The 27,791-nt window shown below is 46.3% G+C and overlaps 1 protein-coding gene across 3 annotated transcripts in view; it reads left to right on the forward strand.

The window, feature by feature from the left end:
* MSRB3 (methionine sulfoxide reductase B3) overlaps nt 1–27,791 on the forward strand; it is a 162,628-nt gene that overhangs the window by 21,210 nt on the left and 113,627 nt on the right. Inside the window, exons 1-2 of one of the 3 annotated variants that reach the window (XM_019491307.2) lie at nt 16,066–16,156; nt 17,456–17,582. In XM_019491307.2, the coding sequence (XP_019346852.2) occupies nt 17,507–17,582 (76 nt within the window). In that variant the 5' untranslated portion in view covers nt 16,066–16,156; nt 17,456–17,506. Of the gene's footprint in view, nt 1–16,065; nt 16,157–17,455; nt 17,583–27,791 lie in introns of those variants that run through there. The other 2 variants (XM_059726061.1, XM_059726060.1) reach the window with 2 other exon arrangements.

Consider the following 27,791-nt stretch of genomic DNA (forward strand, 5'->3'; position numbering starts at 1 on the left):
TTGCCTGCCCTGGGGCCAGTTCCCCGTGCTGCAGCCACTCGCAGCCCACATTGGGCTGCCTGTGCCTGCTCAGGACAGCCCCACGCGGGCTGTGAGCGGCTGCAGCAGGGAGTGCAGGCCACGGCATAGGCAAGGAGCCGTTATTCCTTGCGCTCTGCACCAGCTTATTACCTGCCAGTGAGCAGGGCGTCGGGGCTGCGTGCTGCCCCTTGCCTGTACCATGGGGCTGGGGGGGGCACTGGGAGTGAGTGCGTCTGGGAGCAGGGCCCACACTGGTGTCCCAGGGCCAGTGCCAGCAAGGCCCAGAGTAGGGTGGCAGGGGTACAAGGTCCCAGCTGGCAGGGGCTCTATGGAGCTGGGCCAGCTCCCCCTTCTCCTGACTGGTGCAGCCCAGCCCGGCTCCACAGACCCCGCCAGCCTGCACCCTGCTTTGGGCCCTGCCGGTGCTGGCCGTGGAACATTGGTCTCAAGACATTGGGACATTGGTGCCAAGATGGTGACCAGGGGGCAAGGCACCTGTTAAGGAGGTGGGTTACCCATGTGGCCCTTGACAGCTTGCCACAACCTGGTAAGCGGCCCTCCGCCTGAAATAATTGCCTGCCCCTGTGCTAGCAGAACCTACCTACTCATCTCTCAGCAGGTTGCTGCCAAGAATTCTGGAAACTGCTTTCAGAACAGTGATTAAGGGCATCACTATTCTGTTAGATAGAGTTAGGGTTTGCAACAGTAAACACATGTCCTTCCTGCTCACCTTTGCTCTGTGTGCTGAAGAAAGGTCATAACTGCATTTGGTGCATGCCTAGTGCTATCTAAGGGCAGTTATGTGACTTTTTTTCAGCATGTGGTGCAGGGAGCAGGGCGTATTTTCAAGGCAGTGCTTCCTCCTACTGTCTAGCACAGTGCAGATGTGCACTTAGACTCTAGGGACTTGTCCACACTATAACAGTGGCATATCGCAACCAGGCCCTGCCCACCTTCCCAGCAGTTGCCCTCAAGCATCATGGACACAGATTCTGAGACACAGGTCCTGGGTGTGCAAAGTGGCACCCCAGAGTCTTCTCCATTTTACGTGGGTGTGGAGTGAGAGTGTAGGTAGATAGGGTGTGCCAAGGAATTACCTGGCTCAGATACACTGGTGCTGCAGTGTGAACAAGCCCTAACAGTTCTTTAGAAGTGCAGTATCTCAAATACCATTTATGTCTGCTACAGAAATAATGAAGAGCTGCATTAGCTCTTCCCCTGGAGGGCAGGGAGCATAGGAGCAGTTGTGAAACGGAGGGTGTAATCGTCTTTTGTTTTCCATTTTTATTTGCATTCTAGAAAACCAGGAGTCAGTTCATATTGAATGTCCTTTCTCTTTTGCATTGTCTTAATTTGTTTTTGGAGTATATTCATGCTTCATTTCTTATATCAACAATAATATTATGGATAGACAAGCTAACCTTTGTATACACAAATCGGAACCATTAAAGCAAACACATGTCTGAATAAGATGGCAAAGCGCAGCTTAAACAGAATTCAGTTACAAATTACAAATTCCCCATCACTTTCTGCCCTCTTCAAATCAAATGTAATGCATTCCCATTATACAGAATACATTAAACACTTACCTCCCAGAAAGCAACGTGTGCGTGTGTGCACACACATGCAGGTGAACTCCTTTACCTTGAATTATAATTTTCTTAATTCACCAGAATTGTTGATATTGATAACAGTTATGCAGGACTTTCATAGACTTTCATAGACATTAGGGCTGGAAGGGACCTCGGAAGATCATCGAGTCCAGCCCCCGCCCAAAGGGCAGGACGTCAGCTGGGGTCATAGGATCCCAGCAAGATAAACATCCAGTTTCATCTTGAAGGTGTCCAATGAAGGCGCTTGAACAACCTCCGGTGGCAGGCTGTTCCAGACCTTGGGGGCTCGGACAGTAAAGAAATTCTTCCTTATGTCCAGCCTGAAACGATCTTGTAGTAGTTTGTGACCATTCGTCCTCGTCATCTCTTGGGGCGCTCTGGTGAACAAACGTTCCCCTAGATACTGGTGGTCACCCCTGATAAACTTGTAGGTGGCCATCAGATCACCCCTGAGCCTGCGCTTTTCCAGGCTAAAGAGCCCCAGAGCTCTCAGCCTGTCATCGTAGGGTCTGCTTCCCTGACCTCTGATCATGCGCGTGGCTCTTCTCTGGACTCTCTCAAGCTTCTCCACTTCCTTTTTGAATTGTGGAGCCCAAAACTGGACGCAGTACTCCAGCTGCGGCCTCACTAAGGCCGAGTACAGGGGGAGAATGACGTCCCGGGATTTGCTTGAGAAGCATCTATGGATGCAAGCCAGCGTTTTGGTCGCTTTACTAGCCGCAGCATCGCATTGCAGGCTCATGTTCATCTTGTGGTCAATGATGACCCCCAAGTCTCTTTCTTCCATAGTGCTAACCAACATAGCACTGCCGAGCCTATAAGGATGCTGCGGGTTTTTTTTTCCCAAGGTGGAGAACCTTGCATTTATCGGCGTTGAACACCATCAGATTCTCGTCCGCCCACTTGCTGAGCCTGTCCAGGTCAGCCTGGATCATCCGCCTGTCTTCTGGTGTGGATGCTTTGCCCCAAAGTTTGGTGTCATCGGCGAACTTGGCCAGTCTGCTTCTGACTCCAGTGTCCACATCATTAATGAAGATGTTGAACAGTATGGGTCCAAGGACAGAGCCCTGGGGGACCCCACTGGTCACAGGACACCACGATGAGTGACTTCCATCAATTACTACCCTCTGGGTCCAACCCCGGAGCCAATTTTCCAGCCAGTGGATCGTGGGGGACCCAAGGCGACAATTGGCCAGTTTCTCCAAGAGACGATCATGGGACACCAGATCGAAGGCTTTTTTGAAGTCAAGATATATGACATCAATCTCATCTCCCTTGTCCAGGTGATAGGTCACCTGGTCGTAGAAGGAAATGAGATTGGTCAAGCAAGACCTACCCACAACAAACCCGTGCTGGCTATCCCTTAAGATGTTGGCGTCGGCCAGTCCATTGAGGATGGCCTCCTTAATAAACTTTTCTAAGATCTTCCCCGGGATAGAAGTCAGGCTGATGGGCCTATAGTTAGCCGGATCCACTTTCCTCCCTTTCTTGAAGATAGGCACCACGTTGGCCTTCTTCCAGTCTTCGGGCACTACACCAGAGCGCCAAGAGTTTTCAAAGATCCGCGCTAGAGGCTGGGCTATGATGCTCGCCAGCTCCTTGAGTACCCTGGGGTGAAGATTGTCAGGGCCGGCTGACTTGAAGGTATCCAGCTTCTCAAGATGTTCCTTCACAAAGTCAGCATTAATGGAGGGCAGGGGATCACCCTCACCCGGACTTCCCGGCCCTGTAGCGGGCACGGGCGTCCCATGGGGCTGATGAAAGACCGACGCAAAGTACCTATTTAATAGGTTGGCTTTTTCCTGGGCGTCAGTTGTCAGTTGCCCCATCTGGTTGAACAGGGGTCCAACGTTGCCCCTGCTTTTCCTCCGGCTCCCCACATATCTGAAAAAGGACTTTTTATTGTCCTTGATGCTCAAAGCTAGCTGGAGTTCAGTTGCAGCCTTGGCTTTCCTGGTCTGCTCCCTACAGGACCGGACTAGTGCAGAATAATCCTCCTTGGAGGTGACTCCCATCCTCCATCCTTTGTAGGCCTTTCTTTTTAGCCTCAGGAGGTCTGCTAGGTCCCTGGAGAGCCAGGGGGGCTGCTGTGCCCTCTTGCTGCCTTTCCTCCGAGATGGAATAGACTTAGTTTGTGCATTGAGGATCGCTCCCTTGAGGAGCAACCACTCTTCTTGAACTCCCCTCTCCCTGTGGTCACAGTCCCTTAGGGCCTCACTGACAAGCCTCCTGAGCTTGTCAAAGTCGGCTTTCCTGAACTCAAGGACTTGCGTGTTGCTGACTGACTTGCCAGCTTTTCGGTGGATGGTGAAGGTGATCAGCTCGTGGTCGCTGTCACCCAGCTTCCCCTCGATCACTAGGTCGCCGACTAGGTCCTCCCCAGTAGCCAGCACCAGGTCGAGCAGCGCTTTGCCTCTCGTTGGCCCATAGACTTCTTGAGTCAGGTAGAGGTCATCCACGCACGAGAGGAAGCTCTGCGACCACTCAGATTTTGCTGAGCGATCCTCCCACGAGATGTCTGGGTAATTGAAGTCACCCATGACAACCATGGTCCTGGAGCAAGCTGCCTCAGCCAGTTCCTGGGCAAACTCCTGGTCTAGCTCAGGACTTTGGGTGGGAGGTCTGTAATAGACTCCCACCATTGTGTCCCCTGTGCCGTGTTCCCCACGGATTTTAACCCAGAGGGTCTCCAGCCATCCACCCTGGTCGCCAATATCGGCTTGCAGGGACGCGTAGATTTCCTTAACATAGAGAGCTACACCCCCGCCCCTTTTCTCTACACGATCCCTCCTGTACAGGGTATAGCCATCTATCCCCGTGGTCCAGTAATGGGTGGAGTCCCACCAGGTCTCCGTGATCCCTATGACATCGTAATTGTTTGCACTGAGCAGGAAGATGAGCTCCTCCTGCTTATTCCCCAAGCTCCTGGCATTTGTGTACAGGCAGGCAAGTGCCCCCTGGGGGGCTCCTTCCTTGCTCACAGATTTTACCAGGGCTGGGGCTGGGGTGGGCTCCCTTGAGTGCCGTGATCTGCTGGCTTTGCAAGGATTGTTCAGCGGGCCAGCAGTGGCGGTAGTCCCCCCGTCCCCCAGTGGGCTTAGTTTAAAGCCCGGTGGAGCAGGTCAGCCAGTCTGGCTGAGAAGAGCCTCCTCCCTAGGGGAGAGAGGTGGAGACCATCTCTTCCCAGCAGCTCGCTGCCTCTCTCGCCAAAGAGTGGGCTGTGGTCATGAAAGCCAAAGCCTTCCTGACGACACCAGCGCCGCAGTCTTTGGTTGACCACATAGATCCTCCTGTCCCTTCTCAGCCCATAGCCTGAGACTGGGAGGATCGACGAGAACACCACCTGTGCCCCCAGACCCTTAAGCCCTGCTCCCAAATCCTGAGAAGTAAGAAACAACTCAGTATGAATAGAGGTTTCAGAATCTGTCCTATATTTAATATTTTAAAGGACTTGCTTGACTTGCTTGCAAAAACTGTTCTATTGGCTATTGTGAGTTTCTGAATTTTATTGTGAAAAGTCTATTTCAGATCTTTAGGGAAAGGTATCAAATTCATTTGGTAGGGAGGGAGGGCCAAGGTCCACTTTCTCTTACTTTCTCATCTTTCTCTCTGCTTCTCTTCTACTTCCTTGTCTATGTACACTTATCGCTGGTAGGTGTTATAGGTCTTTGGCCCCTTGGCTGGTGTCTTGCTCCCCAGCAACGTCAGGGTGAGATCTGAATTTGGCACCACCAAGGTGGTTCAGGTGCTGCTCCTACTTTCCTGCCATGTCTTGGATGTTTTTTTTTGAGAGGCAGTTCCCTGTAGGTGGCCCAAGGGGATCTCAGCCCTGGGTTTCTTCGTGGGGCTCCAACCTCCCTTTTACCCTACCCTCAACACATCCATGGCCAGGGCGGACTCTGCTCTCCACAGGTCTTACTCCTGGATGATCCCATCTCATGCACACTGCCTGCCTCCAAGGGTTGGGTCTTTCTGGCTGTCTGTCTTCCTGAGGCCGTCCTTCATCTTTGGACTGGAGCCTGGACAACTGAACACACCTCCGTCTGGCGTTAACCATAACTTAGGGAAAACTGAACGTAAAAGGTCAGCATCCACTGACAGGCTTCTGGGATCTTATCTTCTTTTTGGTCTTGCTATGAGGATTCTGCCATCCCTCTTTGCCTAGTATGCAGCTGCCCTGTGCCAGGCCTCTGTTGCCCGTCTCGGGGAAGCCTCCCTTGGGCCCACATTCCTTCCCCTTTTGGGCCCATCTGGCCTGCAGCTGGGCTGTCTGGGTCCTACCAGTCAGTGGTGTTCATCTCCCTGTGCACAGGGCTCCGTGATCCTCTGCGCCTCCCTCACTGCCGTGCTGCCTGGGGGTGTTGGTGGTCCCTTGGGGCCGTTCCTTGCCACGATACCTGGGGCTTTTGTTGGGGCCTCATCTCTCCTTCATGGCATCTCAGGAGGCTGCTTTCCTCTTGTGGAGCTCCCCGGCGTCCCTCTGCTCTCGGGGCTTGAATTTCCCGGCTCGCCTGCTGGCGTTCTCTGGTAGATGCTTGGCTTCCTGCCCCCATCCTTTGGGCTTGCACTCTCCGGGTTTTCAGCCAGTGTCTCCTTGTCGGCATTCAACTCTCCTCCCCACTGGCCAGCTGCTTTTTGAGCAGCCCGCATCTCTCTGGGGCCACGTCCCCTGCACCAATGGATGTGCAGGCTCAGGCAGCTCTAGAACTGCTGAGCCTGTTCTCCCTGCCCCGGAGTCTCTCTCCAGTTGCTGCTCTGTCGTCCCTGTGGTAAGATTTGGGGCACATTGGGAGGGGGTCTGGGATGAGTTGGGGGGGGGGGGAGGCTTTTGCCTCCCCTCTCACAACACCACTTGTAGCAGTTCTCAATCCCACAGATTTCTATTAACTTGCTAAAATTTTCAACAATATTCATGCTGGAATTTAAATGCCATAATTGGGCTGTACAGCTAACACTCCAGTTCGATTAATAGGAGGCTTGTTTATTGGGCCACATAAAGACAGCAAGAGTGGGAGGGATGACCTATGGATTCTATGTTAGATCTTTCTGATTTAAGATAATTTTGGAGGTGGAATATATCAAACTTTAATGGGTCTAATAGTGCTTACTGTAACAATCTACATTCTTCAGGGGGGGCATCCAGTCCAAGTCTTTCTCTTCCCTCCCCCTTCCCCCGCCCTGCCTTGCTCCATGGAAAATGTTACTGACTCCTGTATTAAGCAGTTAAACCTGTCAGTCTCCTAAGCAGTATGTCAGACCTTTTTTGCTTCTAATATAAAGAATCACTCAAGTAAGTACGGTCCACTAGAGCTAGAAGCTAGGTGACAACCTGGACCCAAGGGCATCCTAAACTCTGTACAGAAGTATAGTTGGAAGTGGATGTTCTGCGAGTTTTAAAATGTCCTTTTTATGTTACAGTAAATTGCATACTTCTTAAGCTTCATTACCTGTCCAAAAATGCTTCTAAACTTCCCTAGGAGCTTGCTTATTTCTGCTAGAGAGAGTTTACACCAAAACACTTTATTTGACTATTTGTAGACTTTAGCAAAGGCAGAATCTGAATCATAACTGTATAGATGTAAATGAGCTTACTTGAAACATGGGACCCTTCATATTTTATTTCCCAGTCAAATGCTACTGGATGTGGGAGGATGAAATCTTCAATATCAGTGTGTGGTGTATGTGTCCAAAACACAAGATCTTATTAGCAGTCTGTACATAACAGCACAAAAGGACCACTTAAACATGCTTTTTAATTGTCTGTTTAGTCTGGTTTGCTGCTTTAGCATTAACACCAGACTTTGTGACTTCTGTAGCTTTAATTCAGAACTGCAAAATTGTTCAAATGTACCTATTTGAAAAAAAATGAGGTAGAATGTGTTTGATGTGCAACTATAACCTTAGATATTATTCTTTTGTAAGGCTATAAAGCTAATAAAATTATCTCCTTTAAAATGTATCATGACTATTTAATATGCCTTTGAGAAGCCTTGTATGTATGTATGTGTATGTTTTGCTGTGTGTTAACTATTAATGGTTAGAATACCTCACTCCTGTCGCAAAGCAAGTTCTTGCCAGGGATTTTAATAGCAAATCTGGAACTTCAGAAAGCACACGTACAGTTTACGCTATAAATTGCTGTGTTTAACAAACACATTAAAATTTAGTGCCTGAAATCTTTCTTAAGGTGAATTCCAAAAGTTTTGAAAACTAATTTTTAATTTATGTGCTGAATGCTTCAAATATAAGAGAAATTTGAAGAATGCATTAGGCTAAAAGTACCTTTGAGAAGAAAAACACATGACGTATCCTCTAAAACCTGAAGACAGGCTCCTAATTATTGCAACAAACTTTTATACTAAAGGGAGTGAAATAATTGTTTAATTATATGTGATTCACTTAAATGGTCACTTACCTGATTCTTCCTGGACTGTATTCAGTTTTGCCTCCAAATCTCTCAAAATTCTGCAGTCTGAGGCCCTTGAGCACTTGGAGTTGGTCTGCATGACTGCTAGACTTAAACTCTTTTTTACATTTGCAAGAAGGAAGATGTGACAGGTCTGGGATTCGGTCCCCACCTTTCTGGCTGTATTCCCCAGCTTGCTCTACCTCCTGCTTCTCCTCTGCTATGACTTGATAGTAATCAGTATGTATACAAAGGGAGGGTGCCCTTGAGACTAGTCTTTTCCTTGGTGTCTTAGGGCTATTATTGTGCCTCCTTGCTGCCCCTGTAGCCACACCCATATCTTGCTGATGACTTTCCCTCTGCCTCTTTGTAGGGGCATGCACATGCACTTGTTCTCGACACAAAATCAGCACTGGGCCTTTTGGCCCCTGACCATTGTTTAGGCTTTAGCATTTTCAGCTTCGACACTTTTTCCTCTAGCTGAGACCCCTCAACTCAGGCCCACTATTTCAGGGTCTGCCTCACTGGATCTCAGTTCTGCAGTGAAGGGTGCCTGCTAGGTACCACGCTTGTAGCTTCCACTGCCCTTACAGCCACTCCTCTGATCTTTTGACTTAATTCTAAAACAAAGAATAAAAACAAAAAGGTTAATCAGCTTGTTGCAAATTACTTCCAACCTCCACAGTTACAGAAAAGGTTGCTGCTCTTTGGAACTGCTTGAGGCTTCCTTCTCCAGTTCCCAGGAGTTCCTTTTGCACCCGTGCCCTCTGCCTGCAAGCTAGAACCTTCCTCCTGTCTCGGCTCAGGGCCTGCTGGGCTTCCATCCCTCAGCCCTGCCTTCATTTGTCACTTGGCCACTGCCCCCAGGGCAAGCAAACCGTCTAGGCCCACCCTAATTAGCTTTATAAGCGAGCTGGTTTCCCTGCTTTGCAGCCTTTCCCAGCTTCTTAACTCCTGGGCCCTAGGCTTGAACCTCTGAGATAGCTGCTGCACCCCCTTTCCCCTGCGAATCCCAAGGTTGGCTCCTGGGAGGGGTCTGCTTCACTTTTCTCTCCTCTGTTACACACAGATAACAGGATTCAGGTTCCCTGTTATGTAAGGCCTATACAAATAATATACAAGAATGCCATACTTAAGGTAATTGAAAGGTTTGGTGCAGACTGATGGGGGAAGGAATATGGTCTCAATTGGGGGGAGGGGGAGAGCTTTGAAATAGTTTCCAGGTTGTGAACAAAAATGGAAAGTTGTAAAATTCAATTTGGGCCTAACGCCCAGGCTCTAAAGCTCAGATAGGAAATTGGTAGAAGCCACCCAAGCCCCTTTGGCATCCCTTCCCCTTTCCTCCCCTCCCATTTCTCACCTTGCCTCTTCAGCGGGGTTTGCTCAGAGGTTGCCTCTGAATGCAGCTGCTGCTGTCCCTGGCTGACCTTTTTCTTCTCAAAGGTACTTTTAGCCTAATGCATTCTTCAAATTTGTCTTATATTTGAGGGGTTTAGGTTGTAGCCATGTTGGTCTAAGGACATAGGCAGACAAGGTTCCTTGGGTGAGTTTGATATCTTAGTAAAGTGACCAAAACGCTGGCTTGCATCCATAGATGCTTCTCAAGCAAATCCCGGGACGTCATTCTCCCCTTGTACTCGGCCTTGGTGAGGCCGCAGCTGGAGTACTGCGTCCAGTTTTGGGCTCCACAATTCAAAAAGGATGTGGAGAAGCTTGAGAGAGTCCAGAGAAGAGCCACGCACATGGTCAGAGGTCAGGGAAGCAGACCCTACGATGACAGGCTGAGAGCCCTGGGGCTCTTTAGCCTGGAAAAGCGCAGGCTCAGGGGTGATCTGATGGCCACCTATAAGTTTATCAGGGGTGACCACCAGTATCTGGGGGAACGTTTGTTCACCAGAGCGCCCCAAGGTATGACGACTAGGTCGAATGGTCATAAACTACTTCAAGACCGTTTCAGGCTGGACATAAGGAAGAATTTCTTTACTGTCCGAGCCCCCGAGGTCTGGAACAGCCTGCCACCGGAGGTGGTTCAAGCGCCTACATTGAACACCTTCAAGAGCAAACTGGATGCTTATCTTGCTGGGATCCTATGACCCCAGCTGACTTCCTGCCCTTTGGGCAGGGGGCTGGACTTGATGATCTTCCGAGGTCCCTTCCAGCCCTAATGTCTATGAAATCTATGAAATCTTTTATTAGACCAACCCAAATAGTTGGAGAAAAGTTATTCAGCAAGCTTTCGGGTTCAGAAACTCTTCGTCAGGCTAAGGAAGTTATATTTGAAGCATTCAGCACATAAATTAAAAATTAGTTTTCAAAACTTTTGGAATTCACCTTAAGATTTCAGGCACTACATTTTCATGTGTTTGTTAAACACAGGTGGGAGAGCCTCAGGGCTGATCCTGCCCTTCTCTAGCTGTGGGCTTTGGTAAGCAGCATCATGGAGTGTTGGGCTTAGCTGGGGACAGGGGCACCAACAGGCTGGTCCCCCATCTTCCAGCACCTGCTTCTGGAGTGTGGGAAACCCCTAAGGAGCAGGCGGGGGGCAGGAGTGCCTGGAAACCCACTGCTGTTTCCAGCTGACTTGGGGGTGGTGGAAGCCCCAGAACCACTCTTATCCAGTTCTAGCTGGGGGCTGCAGAGAGCAGCTGTGTGCGGTGCTAGGTCCTCTATCTCCTGCCACTCTTTACCCTGCTGGCCTGAGGGTTCCAGCTGTGGGCAGCAGCTGCACAAAGTGACAGGCAGGGCTGGAGATGGCAATGTCTGTGGGTGACCTCCTCCTCCCCCCTCCCCTCCCCTCCCTTCCAGGTGCACCTGCTCCCTGTCTGTCCCCTGGATAGCCTCTGCAGTCCAGGGGCAGGTGCTGGAAGGGGGGGGGGGTGGCCCACTGACACTGCTGTGCCTAGTCCTACCTAGCCCTTTGTGCAGCTGCTTCCCACAGCTAGATCCCCTGGACCAGTGGTGGAAATGCAGTGGAGTGGGGGGGGAGAAGGGACTTGACTCTGCCACTGTTGCCAACCCAGCACGCTATGCAACAGCTTCTCACATTCCTCAGCTGGAGTGGGGTAGGCATGGTCCTGGGGCTTTCCCCACCTCCAGGTCAGTTGGGGCAGCAGGGGGAGGGTGCACCCATTTCTCACCTGTCCTACTCCAGCCTTCTCATCTGTGGCTCCAGCTGTGCCTCAGATGCTGTAGGGGACCCAAGCATGGGGGAAAATGAGCTGCTGGCATGTGACCATGCCACTGCACCCCTCCCCTGGATCTGCCCCTCGTAGTGCCGGCAACACATCAGTTTCCTATTACCCCAAAATCCTAAAGGAAGGCTTTTTCAAAGCTATTTATGTGTATTTATGATCCAAACAAAAGGTTTTCAAATTCCATTAAATTATTAAATTAATGCCGGTGCTTGTAGAATTTGTAATTTACTATATGTATATATCTAAAAAAGATATCTGCAAACCTACTGGCTGTGTTATAGGAACCAGTCAGATAAAAGTTCCTCAAATACTCAGATTAAGTTCTTCAGTCCCATTCTGGCTGCTGTACGCTGTGTAAAGGATCCCTGAAACTGATGCCAGAGCAGGTGGGCTGGGCTGTTTCTTCAGATGCAGTCCTGGGCAGGCATGTGGGCATTATAGACAACCCCTTAGAGTTGTGGTTCTCAACCTTTTTAGCCTCAAGGCACCCCTCCATAACATTTCGGAATTTAGCAGCACCCTGGTTAAGAATCACTGAGCTCAGAACCTATCTGGTTCCAGGTGAGGGAAGTAGAGGAAAGATTTCATCTTCCATTGTCTGCCCCTTCCTTGCCCATGATCTGTATCCAAGCGGACAAGCATGGCCCCTGCCACTGAGGCTGCTTTTCCAGGGTCTCTCAGGATAGCAACCAGAGACGTGTGCCCTCCTGGTGCCTCCTACCAGTCCTGGGACCATGTGGTGAGCTGGGGAGGAGGGGAGACAAACTGGGCTGAAAGCCCAGTTCTGCAGCCCAGTGTCCACCTGCCCACCCACAGTAGAGCATGGTGTTCAGAGCACGGAGGTGGGGGTTGAAGGGGTGCAACAGCAGGGATGCCTAGAGGAGCAGCGGTAGTGCTGATGTCTGCAGAATGCTGGTGCAGGTGTCAGGCCCTGGCTGAAGAGAGAAAACGCTTACTTCCTTGCACAGGGGTCAGGCACCACAGCACCCTAAAAAGTTAAGAATCACTGCCTTAGATACCTGCATGGACTTTCATCATGTGAGTGACGGGTGCTGGTGACTAGGACAGGAGACTGCTTCTGTGTTTCTTGTCCTGGCCTGACTTGATTCTAGAAATTAGAGTTGTGGGCCTGCCTCTGAACATGTTGAAATCTCTGGCAAAGTGTTCATTTTCTTTTTTTTCCAGAATCCAGGTAGAGAGAGAGAAGTTTTACCAGCATTCTGCTTCAAACTTGGAAGTGAAGGCAGGGCTGCTTTAGCACCTTCTTATCCAAATGTATCTTACATTAATGGATACTTAAAACCGTTTGGATTTTGATGGCTTCCTGTTCCCTACCTTCTCCATACTAGCTCCACTCCCCCTACTACCCTTTGCTGGTATCTTCCAAAGTTTCTGCATAACACAGTCTGTATAGCATAGTGGGAGCTGAACCTATTTGGTGCTTCTAGGCCCCATTGCCAATAATGAATAAAAACAGTGATTAAATTGCAGATGAGAAAAGACATACTTTTTAGACAAAAATCTTTTAATAATCCTTAGTTGCATTTTTTTTAATTGGGCTTTTCCAGAGTTACAGTATTACATCCGTTATGGGTACTTTGGACCAAATAGCAACATTTTAGTGAATGCTGGTATATTTGACATTTTCAGGTTATGGTCTGGTTCAAAGTCCTTCAAAACTTTCTTTAAGCAGTTTACATTGTCTGCACATTGAGGAGTCCTGGTCTTGTTTACTTGCAACCCAAGAGGAAGGGGAAATAGTAAATAATTTCTATTGAGGAGATAAACTAGCACAGTTTTAAAAAGCTGATGAGACAAACAACAGTAAAAATAAGTGAGAGAGAATTGAAGAGTGCAGATGAATGTCTTTCCGTTTCTCCACACAAATATGTACAAGCCTTTCTGTTATCAAATGGAATGTTATGTTTGTTTGATTTCTTAAATGAATACAAGTAAAAAATGCCACGATAATCTTTTAGTACAGTGGCGCCAAAACTTCTGGTCCCGCAGGCTAGTTGAGTGGTGTGGGGTTGGTCTGGAGGCCAGATCCTGCTCAGGGTCAATCTGTGGGCCAGACCCTATGATGTTTTCTTCCATCCCTGTGATAGCCTGATCTGGCCATGCCCCACCTGCCTACTAGATCTAGCTCTGTGCTAGTGCAATTTGGCAATATAGGGCCATGTTATCCAGCCTGTAGGGCTCCCCATGGGTCTAGAAATATGGCAACAGGGGAGCAGCAATTAATGCTGCCACTGCTGCTGAATTTCTGGACCCTTGGGGAGCTCCCACAGGCCAGATGGTATACAGCTCTGTTGACTGGATTTGGCTTATGGGCTGAGGACTGAGCACCCCTGTTTTAGTAAGTAATTGAAATTGAGTATCTTTAGTTTTCTTCCTTCTGTTTTCCCATGCAGTAATATTAGAGGATTTTTGCTAATAACTGGCTTTAATGGAAGACTTTTAGTAAATGCATATCCTGTCAGGCATGGTATTGATGGCTTTCATAATCGCTCTGCCTGTTCTTTGAGACCTCCAAAGAATGAGGTCTGCTTTGAGATGGGAATCTTAGTTTATTGTTTTAGAAAAATGTTGCAGATTCTTAACTGAGCCAAGCCTTTGTAAACTGTTGTGCAGTCTCCACTAGTAACAAGGCATACAGTACAGTGGCGTCATACACGCATTTAACTTGCGCAAATTCAACTTTACATGGTGTGGGGGGACGGGGCTTCAGTTTGCGGTGGCAACAGGAGGTTTTGGCAGCGTGGTGGTGGCCAGGCAGCACGCAGCCATCCCCCCCGCCACCCCGTGCTGCCGCCGGCCGCACAGCTCCAAGCACGGCTCTGCAGCGGCGGCGGGAGGTTTTGGAGGCAGAGGCAGTCGCCACTACGCGCGATTTTCACCTTACACGATGACCTTGGAACCTAACCCCTGAGTAAGTTGCGACACGCCTGTATGTGGCCACTATTGTATTCTCACTTACTTGCTCAGGCCTACATGTACCAAACCCAAAAATGAGGTGGTGAAGTTGCTTTTTCCCTGTGACTACCCTCTCTCTCCAGTGTCCTTCAAGTACATGGTGTGTTGGGGGTGGAAAGAGAATGGAAGGGCACTGACAGGCAACTTCCAACTTTGGGGTAGATGGAGTAAGTTTGAGTGTTACACTGCCTGGGAATGCTGGGAACACACAATGTGGAGATATCCATAGTTTGCAGTCATTTGGACTGTGATTTAAGTGCTAGAAATCAGATGTGACCTGTATTCTTTTAATTAAGGTTTGTTTTCTGGTAGCACCCATGTTGGGTGCTGTCCACATGTGCACAAGAAGACACAGGAGTCTGCAAAACCTAAAGGCTGTAGTATGCTATTAGTTTTCTATGCGAGCTTCCCAGTTGACTAGTATCAAGATTTCCATACAGACCAATGGCATCCTGTGTTTTTAAGGATTTCATTTGTTGTCAACCAGTTGTTAAAATGGCATACATTTATATTATTATTACCAAATTGCCCATCACAAAGGGGGTGGGGGCAGGGGAGAAACTTGTTAACCTTAACCCTCACAGCCCCCCCCCCCCCCCCACGCTGCTGCCGCCTCCCAGAAGCAGGGGGAGAAGGAAGCTTGCCCCTCCGCCTGCACCCTGTGCCACCACCACCACCAAGGAGCAAGGCTGGGGGGGCATTGGTTTTGCCCCCTTGCTCTGTCCCCTCCATCCCTGCCGCCTTCAGGGAGCAGGGCCAGGGGAGGGAGGGGCGAGGCCAGTGGTGCTGGCCTTGCCCCTGCTTCCCCCCCCCGCTCAGTTCCCTCCATCCCAGCTGTCATGGACGTGCTCCACCACTGCTGCCTCCTGTCCAGAACGCTCTTGGAGCAATGTGATTGGTTGTTCCAGTAACCAAGAGAGTTACAGACAGAGAAACGGATGGACTAAGCCCTTTATTATATTAGAATTCTAAGAGTGCTAATAGTGACCAAAAACAGAGAGCTCTTTGCTGGCATTTTCTTTTCTACCAGTGGAGACTTCCAGTCTGACATGTCCACAGACTGCAGTTGTAGCAGTATGATGTCGGTAGACCATTGGCCTCTCAAACAAGTAGAACATTCCTGACTAGCTCACGTCTGGAGTTGCTTTGGGTATGAGCTTGTGCCACGGGTGGCGGTCTCCCTTTTGTCACGCTCCCTTTTGTCATGCTCCGATGCCAGATTGGTTCAGGGAAGCTGAAGGGAATATGTTGATTTGAAACTTGACAAATATTAAATGTTTCACTTTGCTCAAGGCAGGCAAGGTTTTTGGGTAGCTGTAATATGTTTTTTTATTAGACCAACTAAATAGTTGGAGAAAAGTTCTTTGCAAGCTTTTGGGCACAAATACCCTTCTTGAGGCACTGGGAGATTCTGCTGCTGTTATGTCAAGTAATTGTTCCATGTAACAGGTAAAAGTGTTTTATTGAAGTGTAGATTTGAGGATTGAGGGCAAACCTTTAGTCTGTCTAGCTGTATGAAGCTGTAACACTTTCAAAGCCCTGTCTCTAACCTTAACCACGTTGCTAATCTTTGCCTTTTTTAATTCCCCCCCTCCCTTCAAGACGTTTTCGCAGCACTAACCACTAGATGGTGCTCTTCTATTTAGGTAAAGTGAAACTAGTTTTAACTATAAATCACCCAGAAAGAGCATGTTGGAGGCCTCTGGTCTAGGGGCACCCAGCTTTTTAATTGTAGAATACATCTTTGTTCTTTGCCTGACCTGCAGAGTGACATCACTGCCTTTCTTCCTGTTGCACTGTAGCTGCCTGACTCACAGGCTTTGACACTAGCCAGATGGCTGCGATTGGTAGGCGCGCAGGCTGCCTGGTACTGCAGTTGATGAAACAGAATAGGAAGACGTTTTATGATCAGCTGCGGGAGCACAATAAGACTGCAGCTTTGCTAGGTAATTACGTTTTCACTGCACACTTTATTCCTCACAGTGAAGGTCACTAGGAAAAAATAGGTTTTTATTTGCGTTGTTTTTTATGTATAATCTTTGATCTTTTATTAGTCAGTAGTCTGCTCCGGAGGATTTTTTTTTTTAAACCAGTTCTGCAGTCACTCGTGAAAATGACATGTTTATTTATGTTTAATGGTTCTCTTGGGCTGTTCCTTGTGTAGTACTTACCTTCCCCCTCCTTTTGGTCTCCATTTAGTAATAGAAAAATGTTTTAGTTTTATACTGAGTTTAGTTTGGAAAAGTCAGAGTTCAGTCATGTTAATACAGGCAGATTTCTGTCAGATATACTCCAGAGTGATTTGGTAATATATGTTACAGTTTGTTATGTGTTTGTTCTTCAGGGGCCAGAAGAGACCGAGCACTTGATTCAGGAAATGTACAAGCCAATCATTTTTGGTACATTTCTGGACACTTGTATTTTGCACTTTATTTTTTTTAAAGAAACATTAGAATAAAATATGTTCTGGAACTGAGACTGGGAATGGTGCACAACTAATAATTAACTACCTTGGGTCTACTCCTGCTCCCACTGAAGCCAGTGGGAGCTTTGTTATTGACTTCAATGGGGTGGGCTTAAGTTCTTGATGTCAGTTATTGCAATAATCTTCTAAACAGACTGTAGCTATGAAAGACTCCTTTATAAGGCAGCTGCATTTCATCCTTCCTATTGTGAAGTAAACAAAACAGTCACCATATGCACATGTTATAGCTTATAAAATAAAAAATCCCCACCACCACATTACTTTTTTCTATATTTAAACCAGCTGGAAAATTGCTTAAATGTATTCCCATGGATAGTTTAAGATGTAAATGAACGTGGAGGAAAATTTTTCACATTTTTCTGATAACTGAAAAGTTTGTTTATTGTAATTAAAATTTAGTTTTGTTCAAACAGCCAAACAAATGAGCATTTTTTTTTAACCATGACTGGTTTTCATCATTCATCACACAGAAGTTGTTTTCTTTACTTTTTTTAATTGCAAATTTGAGTTGTCTCACATTTGCTGAGCAGTAACACTTCCTTGTGCCTGGTAACACAAAATGTTGCAGCATTGTATGTTAAGTATTTACAAACACACACATGCACGTATGTGTGCATGTGCACGCATCTAAGGTAGAAGGCAAAAAATGGACTAACCTAACTGTGTTCTCAGATAAAATCATAACCATCAGTTTTGCTATGAATGTATTTAACATTTTTTATGTTTTAATTTATTTTCATTTTTTTTTCTCCCTACTCAGCTCTTGCCCCTGTTCTTTGCCTCTGGTTTTGTTGGTGAGGATATCACAGTGATGTCTGCATTCAACCTGCTGCATTTGGTGACAAAGAGCCAGCCAGTGGCCCTGCGAGCCTGTGGGCTTCCCTCAGGTTGACTGGGTGCTGCTTGTTGTGTCATGCCTAATGAGGGCCCTTTTAGGAATGGGTGACTCTGCTGCAGGAAATGATACAGTATGGTTTGCTAAATTTAGTTTTAGTTCATTAGAGTCCTTCTTTGAAGCTGAAAGTTTCTTATAAATCACTCATTTGCTTTGAGAGTGTTCGTATCTCAGTTCAGAATGCCTTGGAAACATAATCCAGCTTCTTTGCCCAGTATTTTACTGCCTCTTATGTTTGATAGTATCTTCCTGTCCCCTGACACAAACAGTGCTGTCATCCTGAAAATCACAGTTATATTAAATACTGCACACAGTTTTGATAAGAAACTGCTTAGTAACATTTAATATACCAAACATTAAAACACATTTTCCAAAGACTTTTAATTAATTACACGTACCATACACATGCATCATAATCTCATTACCTAGTTATTTGAATGTTTTTCCACATTTTCATTGTGAATTTACTTTTTAATAGTAGTGCATGGAAAAGCTCAGAAAATGGTCTAAGCTAAAATAAGCTTTTTTTTCTTTCCCTAATAATGTGTTTTTCGTTATCTGACACTGTAATTCAGTTGAATAAAAATGATGCTGTTGTTGCAGCTGCTCCTTAAAAGGACAACTTTAGAAGAATGAAGCTTTAAAAAAATGCAAAGCAAAATAGCTGCACTTCTCTGGGAAATGCCCAGGTCCTGCAGTTGGTTTGATAGAGGTTGCCACAAGCACAAGAGCCCATCCATAGGTATCTGATGGCAGGATGTGGACCTGTTTTATATACCACTTTTTAAATAACAACTTTTGTAATAGCTATGTAATATTAGGGTAGTTTATTTGATGGGAAATTAAAACGGCAGCAGGTTAATTTTTAGAGTCGAAATGTCACCATTTTAAAATCAAATCAATTAAGATGTGGCTGTGGACAATCACTAATTGAACCAGTGAGTGGCATTTTATCCTGGACATTTGTAATACAGCTCTTATTTCCAGGTGAAATGTGTTGTTCCTAATGTTATTAGATGCTTATAGCAGTGGGGGCCAACATTTTGGGCATGTGTGCTGCAAATGAGCTCTGTACTTTTTACCCTTTCCAAGTGCCACTGCAAGTGCCACTTCAGTCCCATTCCCCTGCCCAATCTGTGCTTTGCTTTCTGCTTCGTGCTCTATGCTTCCTGCTCAGTCTGCTGTTCATCTCTCCTCTTTGTGCCCTCCTTGCTGCTATGGTGCTTGTCCCTTCTGTGGTTGGCCATGTACCACACACACAGGCTCCCCATGCCTGTTGGGCCACGTGTGCTGCCAGTTGGTCACCCCTGGCCTATAGCAAGCAGATGGAAGAGATGTCCTGATGGCTTCCAGCGCTGAGAAACAAGAACTAGAAACAAGATTTTCTAAAGCTGATTATACTGTACTCAGACTTAACCTGAGTTTGCCTTGTGGCAGTGGGGTCTTTTCTCCCCTCCTGTGCACATAATTCCCATTATCCTAAAGAAGAATGACAAGTGCATGTGGTTGAGGAGAAAATAGCTCCCATTGTGTCAAGCTGAAACCCAGATTTCTAATCCTAAAAATATAGGACAAACCAGTTTCCTAATCCTCACTTTGCATCTTTGATGTGAACCCACACTAGTAGAATATTGCTTAAAACAAGGCATTTTCAGTAGGGCCGTGCAAGGCTTCAGACACAGCTTCGGATCTGGAGAAGCTTCGGATGCTTTGGGGTCTGAAGCAGCACATCCAGGTTGAAGCGCTGGCCTCGTTAGGCTCCCCGAAGCGGTTCGGAGCTTCCAAAGCGGTTTGGAGCCGCCTTGGAGATCCAGCCATAGGGTATAATGGGGAAACAATAAAATATCTATGACTTTGTTGTTTTTTGTCCGATTTGGATGCAATTTTCCGAGGTGGTAGAATCTGCAGAGAGCATGAAGCCCACCAAGGTTCAAGAAGATCAGTGCAGGGGTTTTGGGGGAACTGCACCCCAAATTCTTGAAAGCCAAACTCATGTCATGTCTAGCCGTTACAACACAGGGGGGTGAAAATTGCAGGGGTGGTAGCCTATGCTGAGGCCACAAAGCCTGCCTGTTTCAAGAAGATTGGTGCAGGGATTTGGGGGGAATCGCACCCTAAATTTTTGGAAGCCAAACTCCTGTCATGTCTGTGTTACAACACAGGGGGGGGTCAAAACTGCAGGGGTGGTTGTTCTTACTGAGGCCACAAAGCCTGCCGAGTTTCAAGAAGATCGGTGCAGGGGTTTGGGGGGAAACTGCACCTCAAGCTGCGGACAAGCAAAACTCGTGCCATGGGTGACACTGCCTGTGCTAAGGGCTGTTAAGGGCACAGCGAGGTGACAGCTGCAGGGATGGTGGCCCCTGCTGAGGCCAAGAAGCCTGACAGCTGTCGAGAAGATCAGTGCAGGGGGGTTTTGGGGCCTTGCACTCCTAGCTGCTGACAGACAAAACTCATGACATGGGTGGTTGTGGGGTCTGTCTTGGGGCTGCTAAGCTACTGTGTTACCAGTTACCAATCTATCATGACTCACTCAGGGACCAGCTCAATACACAGGAAGTAGCTACTTTAGCCAGTTAATTGCCATCAATTAGCACTTACAAAACCAGGTTAAGGCGAGGAAAGAATCAATACAAACAATCAACTGCCCCAAGACTGACACAGTCAATCCCACAAGCACCCATGGCACGAGTTTGGTCTGTCAGCAGCTAGGGGTGCAGGGCCCCAGAATCCCCCTGCACTGATCTCCTCAACAGCTGGCAGGCGTTGTGGCTGCAGCAGGGGCTACCTTCCCTGCAGTTTTCACCCCGCTGCGCCTTAACACACACAGGGTCACCCATGTCACGAGTTTTGCTTGTCTGCAGCTTGAGGTGCAGTTCCCCCCAAACCCCTGCACCTATCTTCTTGAAACGTGTCAGGCTTTGTGGCCTCAGTAAGAGCTACTACCCCTGCAGTTTTGACCCCCCTGTGGTGTAACACATAAACTTGACAGGAGTTTTGCTTTCAAGAATTTGGGGTACAGTTCCCCCAAAGACCCTGCACTGATCTTCTTGAAACATGGCAGGCTTTGTGGCCTCAGCCAGGGCCACCACCCTTGCAGTTTTCACCCCCCTGTGGTGTAACACACAGCCATGACATGAGTTTGGCTTTCAAGAATTTGGGGTGCAGTTCCCCCCAAACCCTTGTACTGAACTTCTTGAAACTTGGTAGATTTCATGCTCTCAGCAGAGGCTACCATCCCTGCAAGTTTCATCCAAATCGGACAAAAAACAACAAAGTTATAGATGTTTCATTGATTCCCCCATTATACCCTATGGCTGGATCTCTGAGGCCGCTCTGAAGCTTCGGAGCCTTTTTTGCCGGATCGAGGCGGAAACCCGGTCTGGAGCTCTGGATCGGATTGCTGCTGTCTGAAACAGCCAGATCCGAAGCCGGATCGGATCGCTGCCAACTCACACAGGTCTAATTTTCAGTTTTTCTGTTTGTTTTGTCCATATTCTCAAATGCAGCTATGGAAGCTGGTTTGCCAGGAACAGAATCTGTAGGAAGTAATGCACCAGAACCTGTTTTGACAGCTCCTTTCCTGGCATAACCCAATATTCATGTTATCATAAAACACTAATACTGCTAGAATTTATTTCTGAATGATCCATAACTACCCAAACTTTAACCGATCAGTTACATGGACTGCTTGTGTGCGTGTGTATGTGTGTGTGTGCATATATAATAATATTGGACAACTAACAGTGAAATGATATACAATTGCATATTTTACTATTGTCAGGGAAAGCTACATTCATTGGACACTTATAAATTATTGCAAACTAATTTAGTCTTCAGTTTGTTTGTTTTATATATGATGAGGAACAAAAATAAAGGATAAAGAGTGTAGCAAATGAATGCAAGACTAAGTTCTAGAGGCATTTGTATAAACCCTACAGTCCAATATGATTGAGTTTTACCTTCAGATACAGAGAAATTCCCAGTAGTCTGAGCACCTTTGTAATGTAACACATTCCATGAAAATTATTTTCTTGACTATTATTATATTCTGCATAAAATTTAAATCTGAGGCTGAAACCTCATCTGTGAGCCGCAGCCTGTCATCAGGTATTCAATTAAACAGGGTTAGGCTGGCTTTTTGTTTGAGAAGGCACTTCCAAAGATAATTGAAGTGATATTGGAAGTGGCATAGGGGTTACTATTCTGTGTGCATTACTACTGAACTGCTGCAGCAATCTGATTTCAAAGAGTACTACACTTACAGAGGTTCTTAAAAAAGGCATGAGACTGACTATATAGGTATTTGTGGTGGTTAAATTATGCTTTAATTGGTAAAGTGGGATTTCTCACTTGAGTAAAATACCAAAACATATGAAAATGTATGCAAGATTGGGAGCTTGAATGGGCACATACAATCAGTTTGAATCCTGGTACCGAGGAACATGCTGTTGCCTTAATTATATAAATATATATACATTTCCAGGAATGCCGCATCCTTCCTATAAAATATTTTTTGTACTGCACGCATACATGCACATGCATGTGTGCATACACACACAGCCACGTAAAAATTATGCAATATAATTTTAATTTTTAGAACTGCTTGCTTTTTATCTAACTTCTTCCACATTCACATTAGTCTCTTCTGATCTTTCTGTAGTTCATACAGACATACTGAGGAATTTTAGAAGTCTCTTCCTTATAAATGACTTTAATGTGGTGAAAAGGAATTTTTTGCTGCACTTTTAATATCGTAGGTGAATACCTGGACAGGGGGTTCTTTAAAAAAAAAAAAAAAAAGCCATATCTGAATGTAGCACTAAAAAAAAAACAACCAGTATTTTTAGTCTAACAAACAGTCAGCAGAAGAGGAACTGTACCCTACACCAGTGGTTCTCTACCTGTGGGTTGCAACCTAAAAGTGGGTTGCAAGAATATATGACGGGGTAGTGAACAAACTTAAAAAATGAATTCTCCTTTAAAGGAGAATAGTGTGGGAAACCGTGGTTTTTCCCTTGCAAGCTGTCAGAGTTCCAGCCTGCAAAGGGTTACTTGGACACCCCTCCCCTGCCCCACATACTATGTGGTTGGGGGGGCAGCGGATCAGGAGTGAGGGGCACTGGGTTGGCACTGGCCATTGATGTTTACAGGTGGGTCCTGATACAAAAAAGGTTGAGAACCACTGCCCTACGTTTCCTGTAGATGGCACTAATCATATATTATTTTGCATTAAGAGAAATGGATGAAAAACTTCCACTTCAGAAATTCATATAAGTACTGAGAATTTATTTTAAAGTGGGTATGAACTATTATACAAAAGCATGAACAGTGTGGAAAAAAAATCACACAAGTTTGTGCTTATACAAACTACATTCATATTGTGTAAAAATTTCCTCATTTACAATAATGATTACACCTCAATTGTATAATCCATATATGATCTATGGATTGCACTTTCCTGTGATTTAGAATAAAATGACACTGTTTGGACTTGATTTGGTCATAGTGATTGCTCTCCCCTTCCTCTGAAATGTTAGGATGCACCCAATATGTCTTACTTGGGTTCCAAAAGGCTAAATCTTTCAGTTTTAAACCAATTTTTCTTTAGCTACTTCAGCGTATACCAGCAACTGATACAAATGGTGATTATGCAGATTCTATATACATACGTTTTCTGTAGCAGACCCCCCAATAAATGCATTATCTTGCTTTGCTGTGTCTTTGAATTGCTATGGGCTCTCATCTCTTTAAAAGTCCTTTCTTTCTTTAACACTTTGAATATTGTGCTGCTTGCATCACATTTTTTGCATGAGATTAGAAATCTTTTTTTCTGCTCCTGTAGATGAAGAAAAATGACAGTACTTGTAAAGTTAAGTAAAATTAGTACAAAAAGAGTATGGGTATACTTATTTACATGACTGTTTTCAATAGTTGTGTGAAATAAAGTCTAAGATAATATTAACTTGTTGTGAAATGTTTAATTACTAGAACAACTACAATGTTATCAATAAACTATGTTATTCTAGAATTAAGTTGTACTGCAATACATCTGTATGAACATGGTGCTGGGCATATGGTGTAAGCCTCTTTTGATTAAATCAGTTGCATAATTTGTTTTACTAAATCTTAAATTCTAAATTACATAGTAATTAAAATATAATAGCTAATGACCAGATAGTGCATCTCAAATTGGATTGCTTACAGTAATCCATTGACATATAGGCCAGAATTTGAAAACACTTGCACATATGAATTACTCACATTAACTTAGTCCCTTGGAACTCTGAGACTGCTTTTGTCTATGAAATTACTTGGAGCCACAGCATTTACAAGATCTGGTTTTTATAGTGGAAATTCTGAAAACTTGACTTTACTGTGCTGGTAGTGACTTGATGCAAAATGTATACAGATTGTGTAATTTAAATATGTCTAAAGTATTTATCTGTGAATATATATTATGTGCATATATAATTTCCATAACACACATGGTGTAACTGCTTTTACTTTTTATTGCTAACAGATACCCTTTGCACAGTTTGAAAAAAATTAAAACAATACAGATAATATGTGGCATAGCAGCATCCACATACGGTTAGGTGCCTCTCAGTGTTTTCTTATAGATCCCTGTTTTGCGGGGCTTGTAATACGAATGTAAAATTTCTCTGGGGTTATTTTTTTGCAGTGTTTTAAAATATATTTAAAGTCTCATTGGGTACCCTTTTCTCCTGGTCAATTTTACAAACAAAATAAAAAACCTATTCCCCCCCACCCCCCTCCCCAATTAGTTATATTTTTAAATTATAGATATTTAAAGTAGAAACTTTTTAATACTGTTATCTCATTACCTTATAGGGGTACTGAAGATAAATGCTGTGTAAGCACTACAGGTGATATTAGGTTTGTATATACTTAAACATAAAACCAAGTGCTTACTTCTGCATGTTTGCTCCTAGGTTCAGTAACTTTCTTCATTTTTAGTGTGCATCTGGCATCCTTCTGTACTCTGACATAATTTATTACATTACATTTATTACATTATGTAATGGTTCTAAAGAAGGTAAAAAGAAACACCTTTCTAAAGGCATCTTAATGGAAATTTAGTCAGGTGTTTATTTACGAAAATAGTACAGTGTTCACTACTATTTTAAATTTGTATTTGCTGCTGCATATTTATATATACAATGTAAGGGTTTTATGCAATATGTCGTCTTTAATATTAAAGAGGGAATTTAAATGTACTTAATTTTTTTGTTTTGTTTTTTTATGAGTACCATTCATGTTGTGCTTTACACTCAGTAAAATCAGGAATTGTATAAAAGCCAGAAGTTTCTTTGTTAGCGCACTTGTTTGCTCAGTGTTGGAGCAGTAGCCGGCAATGGGTGTTCTCTGTGTGTGTTGCAAAATGTGAATATGTCAGGTTGTCAATGTTTTTCAGACCTGTTTTTTCTAATTGAATCCCTGAACAAGTGCCATGGATTGATTGATAGTTAGCCTTTAATTTGACCTGTTATATGCCTCGGAGGTGCCACTGCTGGTTGTTTTCTGTTTGTTTAGCTCTCTCTTTTTCCCCCCTACCTCCCACACTTGCCTCTCTATCTTTTTCTGAATTTAATTTCTTTGTGATTTTTTTTCCCTCTTACTTTCTGGGGGTTTTTCTTTGTTCTCTTGCTTACTAGGGGCTCCATTCTCTACCTAATAGGGTTGTGGGAGGGGCCCCCCTCCATGCTCACTCTCTCAACCTCGTGATGTGGGAAAAAAGAAACTTGAGAAGGTGGACAGCTGCCTGGACTTCCAGTCTTCCACATAAGGACAGTCTTCCACACTGGGTACAGACAGAAGTGTCACTCCCTGCTGTAACAGAGAATGCTTTACAGGAAGCGTTCTGAGTTACAGTGATCCCCTGGAGCAAACAGAAGTTCACTTTTGGTTTCAGGGGAAGGGGAATCCAGTGGCTGGCTACCAGTTTGCACCAGGTTTCCCCTAGCAATGGCCCCTCCTCCCTGCAAGCCTGCGCTGCTTTCAGAATAGGGGAAAGGAAGCAGAGGGAGCCTGTTTTAGGGGTTCCCTCAACTGGCTCTGGAGCCTGGGGCCAGTAAATTGGAGCCCCCCTGAGCTTCCTCTGCTCCCTTTTCCCCTCTCCCATTCTGAAAACAGCTCTGAGGATGGTAGGTAGCACAGACACAAGTTACAGAAGATGCTGTATTTTGAAATGTCTTCATTCTAACCCTCATGCAACGAGGGTTTAGATTTTTGCCTGATGGGCCCTTTTTGAAACAGTCTGCAGTCATGTACTTGTGTTTGGTCACAGCTGTAGACCACTTTCTCTGGCCAGATCAGGCAAAAATTCTCACTTCTGTCTGCACCCAAAGTCTTGCACCTGGGATTGGTATGAGAATAAGGAGGAAAGGCAATTACTTTAATGTTTCATTCAGCTGTTTTACCCTCTTTTGCAAAAGCATGTTTGCAGTGCAAGGATGGTGTGTGCTGGGATCCCGGGCACAGTAATACTTTTCTGCCCCACACCATCCCAGTTTAGATTACTCTTTATGTGCACATCCCTCTGCAACTGGGTGTGTTTAAAGATAAAGAACTCTCAGTTAAGGAGGAAACTCTGTTTCAGAGAATGTGGTGGTTGCTATAAATGTGAATATTTGACAGCAGTAGTCAGACTGAGGAGCTTCTCTACAGCAACTAAAAAGCCCTATCCCTATTCTGAGTGTCTAATCTATGCTAGATAGGGCATAACACAGAGAGAGAGAGAGAGAGAGGCAGGAGGTAAAAAAGGGAGAGATTTTGCAGCTACTGGTATTGCTAACTTGCTAATGAGAGGCAGCAATGCAAGCTCTGCAAGAGCTGTGGCTTTCAATTAAGAAGGTGATCTGTATCCACTGGCCTGATGGTGAAGAGTAAGGGTGTGTGTCATGAGTTTGGCAGTAGTTTAGTGACTGGATTAGGAGAGTTGCATGGTGAGAGTGGTGTAATGTGGTGCTGTAGCTGTGGTGCGGGTTCACCAATGCATGGAAAAAAAGGTTTAGAAATAAAGAAGGTATGCAGAAAAATTGTCCAACTTGTGATCCTCTAGCACAGGGGTGGGCAAAATACGGCCTGCGGGCTGGATCTGGCCTGCCAGACCATTTTATCTAGCCCACAGGACCTCTAAAAAATTTAGAAAATTAATATTTGTCTACCCCCAGCTGCCTGTCAAAGATGACAGCAGCCAGGGGCAGTAGGACCCAGGGGAAGCCATGGCAGGTTTCAGCTATAGCAGGGCCTGCCTGGTCCTGCCTCCCAACCATATCTGGCCTGGGACTGTGGAGCTGTTCATGCCTCCCTGCCCTGAGTGGGAAATTCAGGTAAGAAGGGGTTAAGGGGCAGGCAGGAAAGTGGGGAAAGTGGCAGCAGGGGCAGGGTGAGTGGAAGGGAGTGGGCATGCAGGAGCATGGGATCCATGCCAGTGTCCTGGGCCCAGAGCTGACAGGGCCCAGAGCAGGATGGCATGAGCGCGGGGCGCGGGCTGACAGGGGTCTATGGAGCCGGACTGCGCTGCGCCAGCAGGGAGACACAGAAGCTGGCCGGGTTCCATAGAGCCCCACCCAGTTTGGACCTTGTGCTCCTGCCACCTGCTCTGGGGCACCGGTGTGGGTCCCATGCTGCCACCCAACTGCTGCTGGCTGCCATGTGCCCACTTGCTCCCAGCCCTGCCTGCCCCAGCCCCAGCCCTGCAGCACAGGCGGGGATGACTGTGAACAGCCCCGACCCCGTGCACCCTGCACTCGTCCGTCCAGGCTGAGCAGTGGTGGCAGGTGGGCAACAAGCTGCTGCTCAGTGTGGGGGAAAAGCAGCCCCTCTGGTACTCCCTGCGGCAGCTGCCCAGAGCCCACGCGGGGCTGTCCTGCCTTTCTGCCGTGTCCCCGCCACCCTGTGGTGCAGCAGTGGTAATGGAAAACAGACACAGGCAGTCTCACATGGGCTCCAAGCGGCTGCTGCAGGGAGCGCTGGTGACAGGAGGGGAAGGGCCGCTTTTTCCTCCGCCCCAGCAGTAATTCATGGCCCACCGCTGCTGCTGCTCAGCCCATTGGGCGAGCCTGGCGATGATGAATAAACTGCAGATAAGCACAGGAGGGAAAGCGCCCCACCCCTCCTGCTGCCACTGGGAAGTCTGCCAGAACCCATTCCGCTGCATCTCCTTTGCTGTCGGCTC

The sequence above is a fragment of the Alligator mississippiensis genome, chromosome 4, assembly GCF_030867095.1.
Source record: "Alligator mississippiensis isolate rAllMis1 chromosome 4, rAllMis1, whole genome shotgun sequence".
Lineage (NCBI taxonomy): Eukaryota > Metazoa > Chordata > Crocodylia > Alligatoridae > Alligator > Alligator mississippiensis.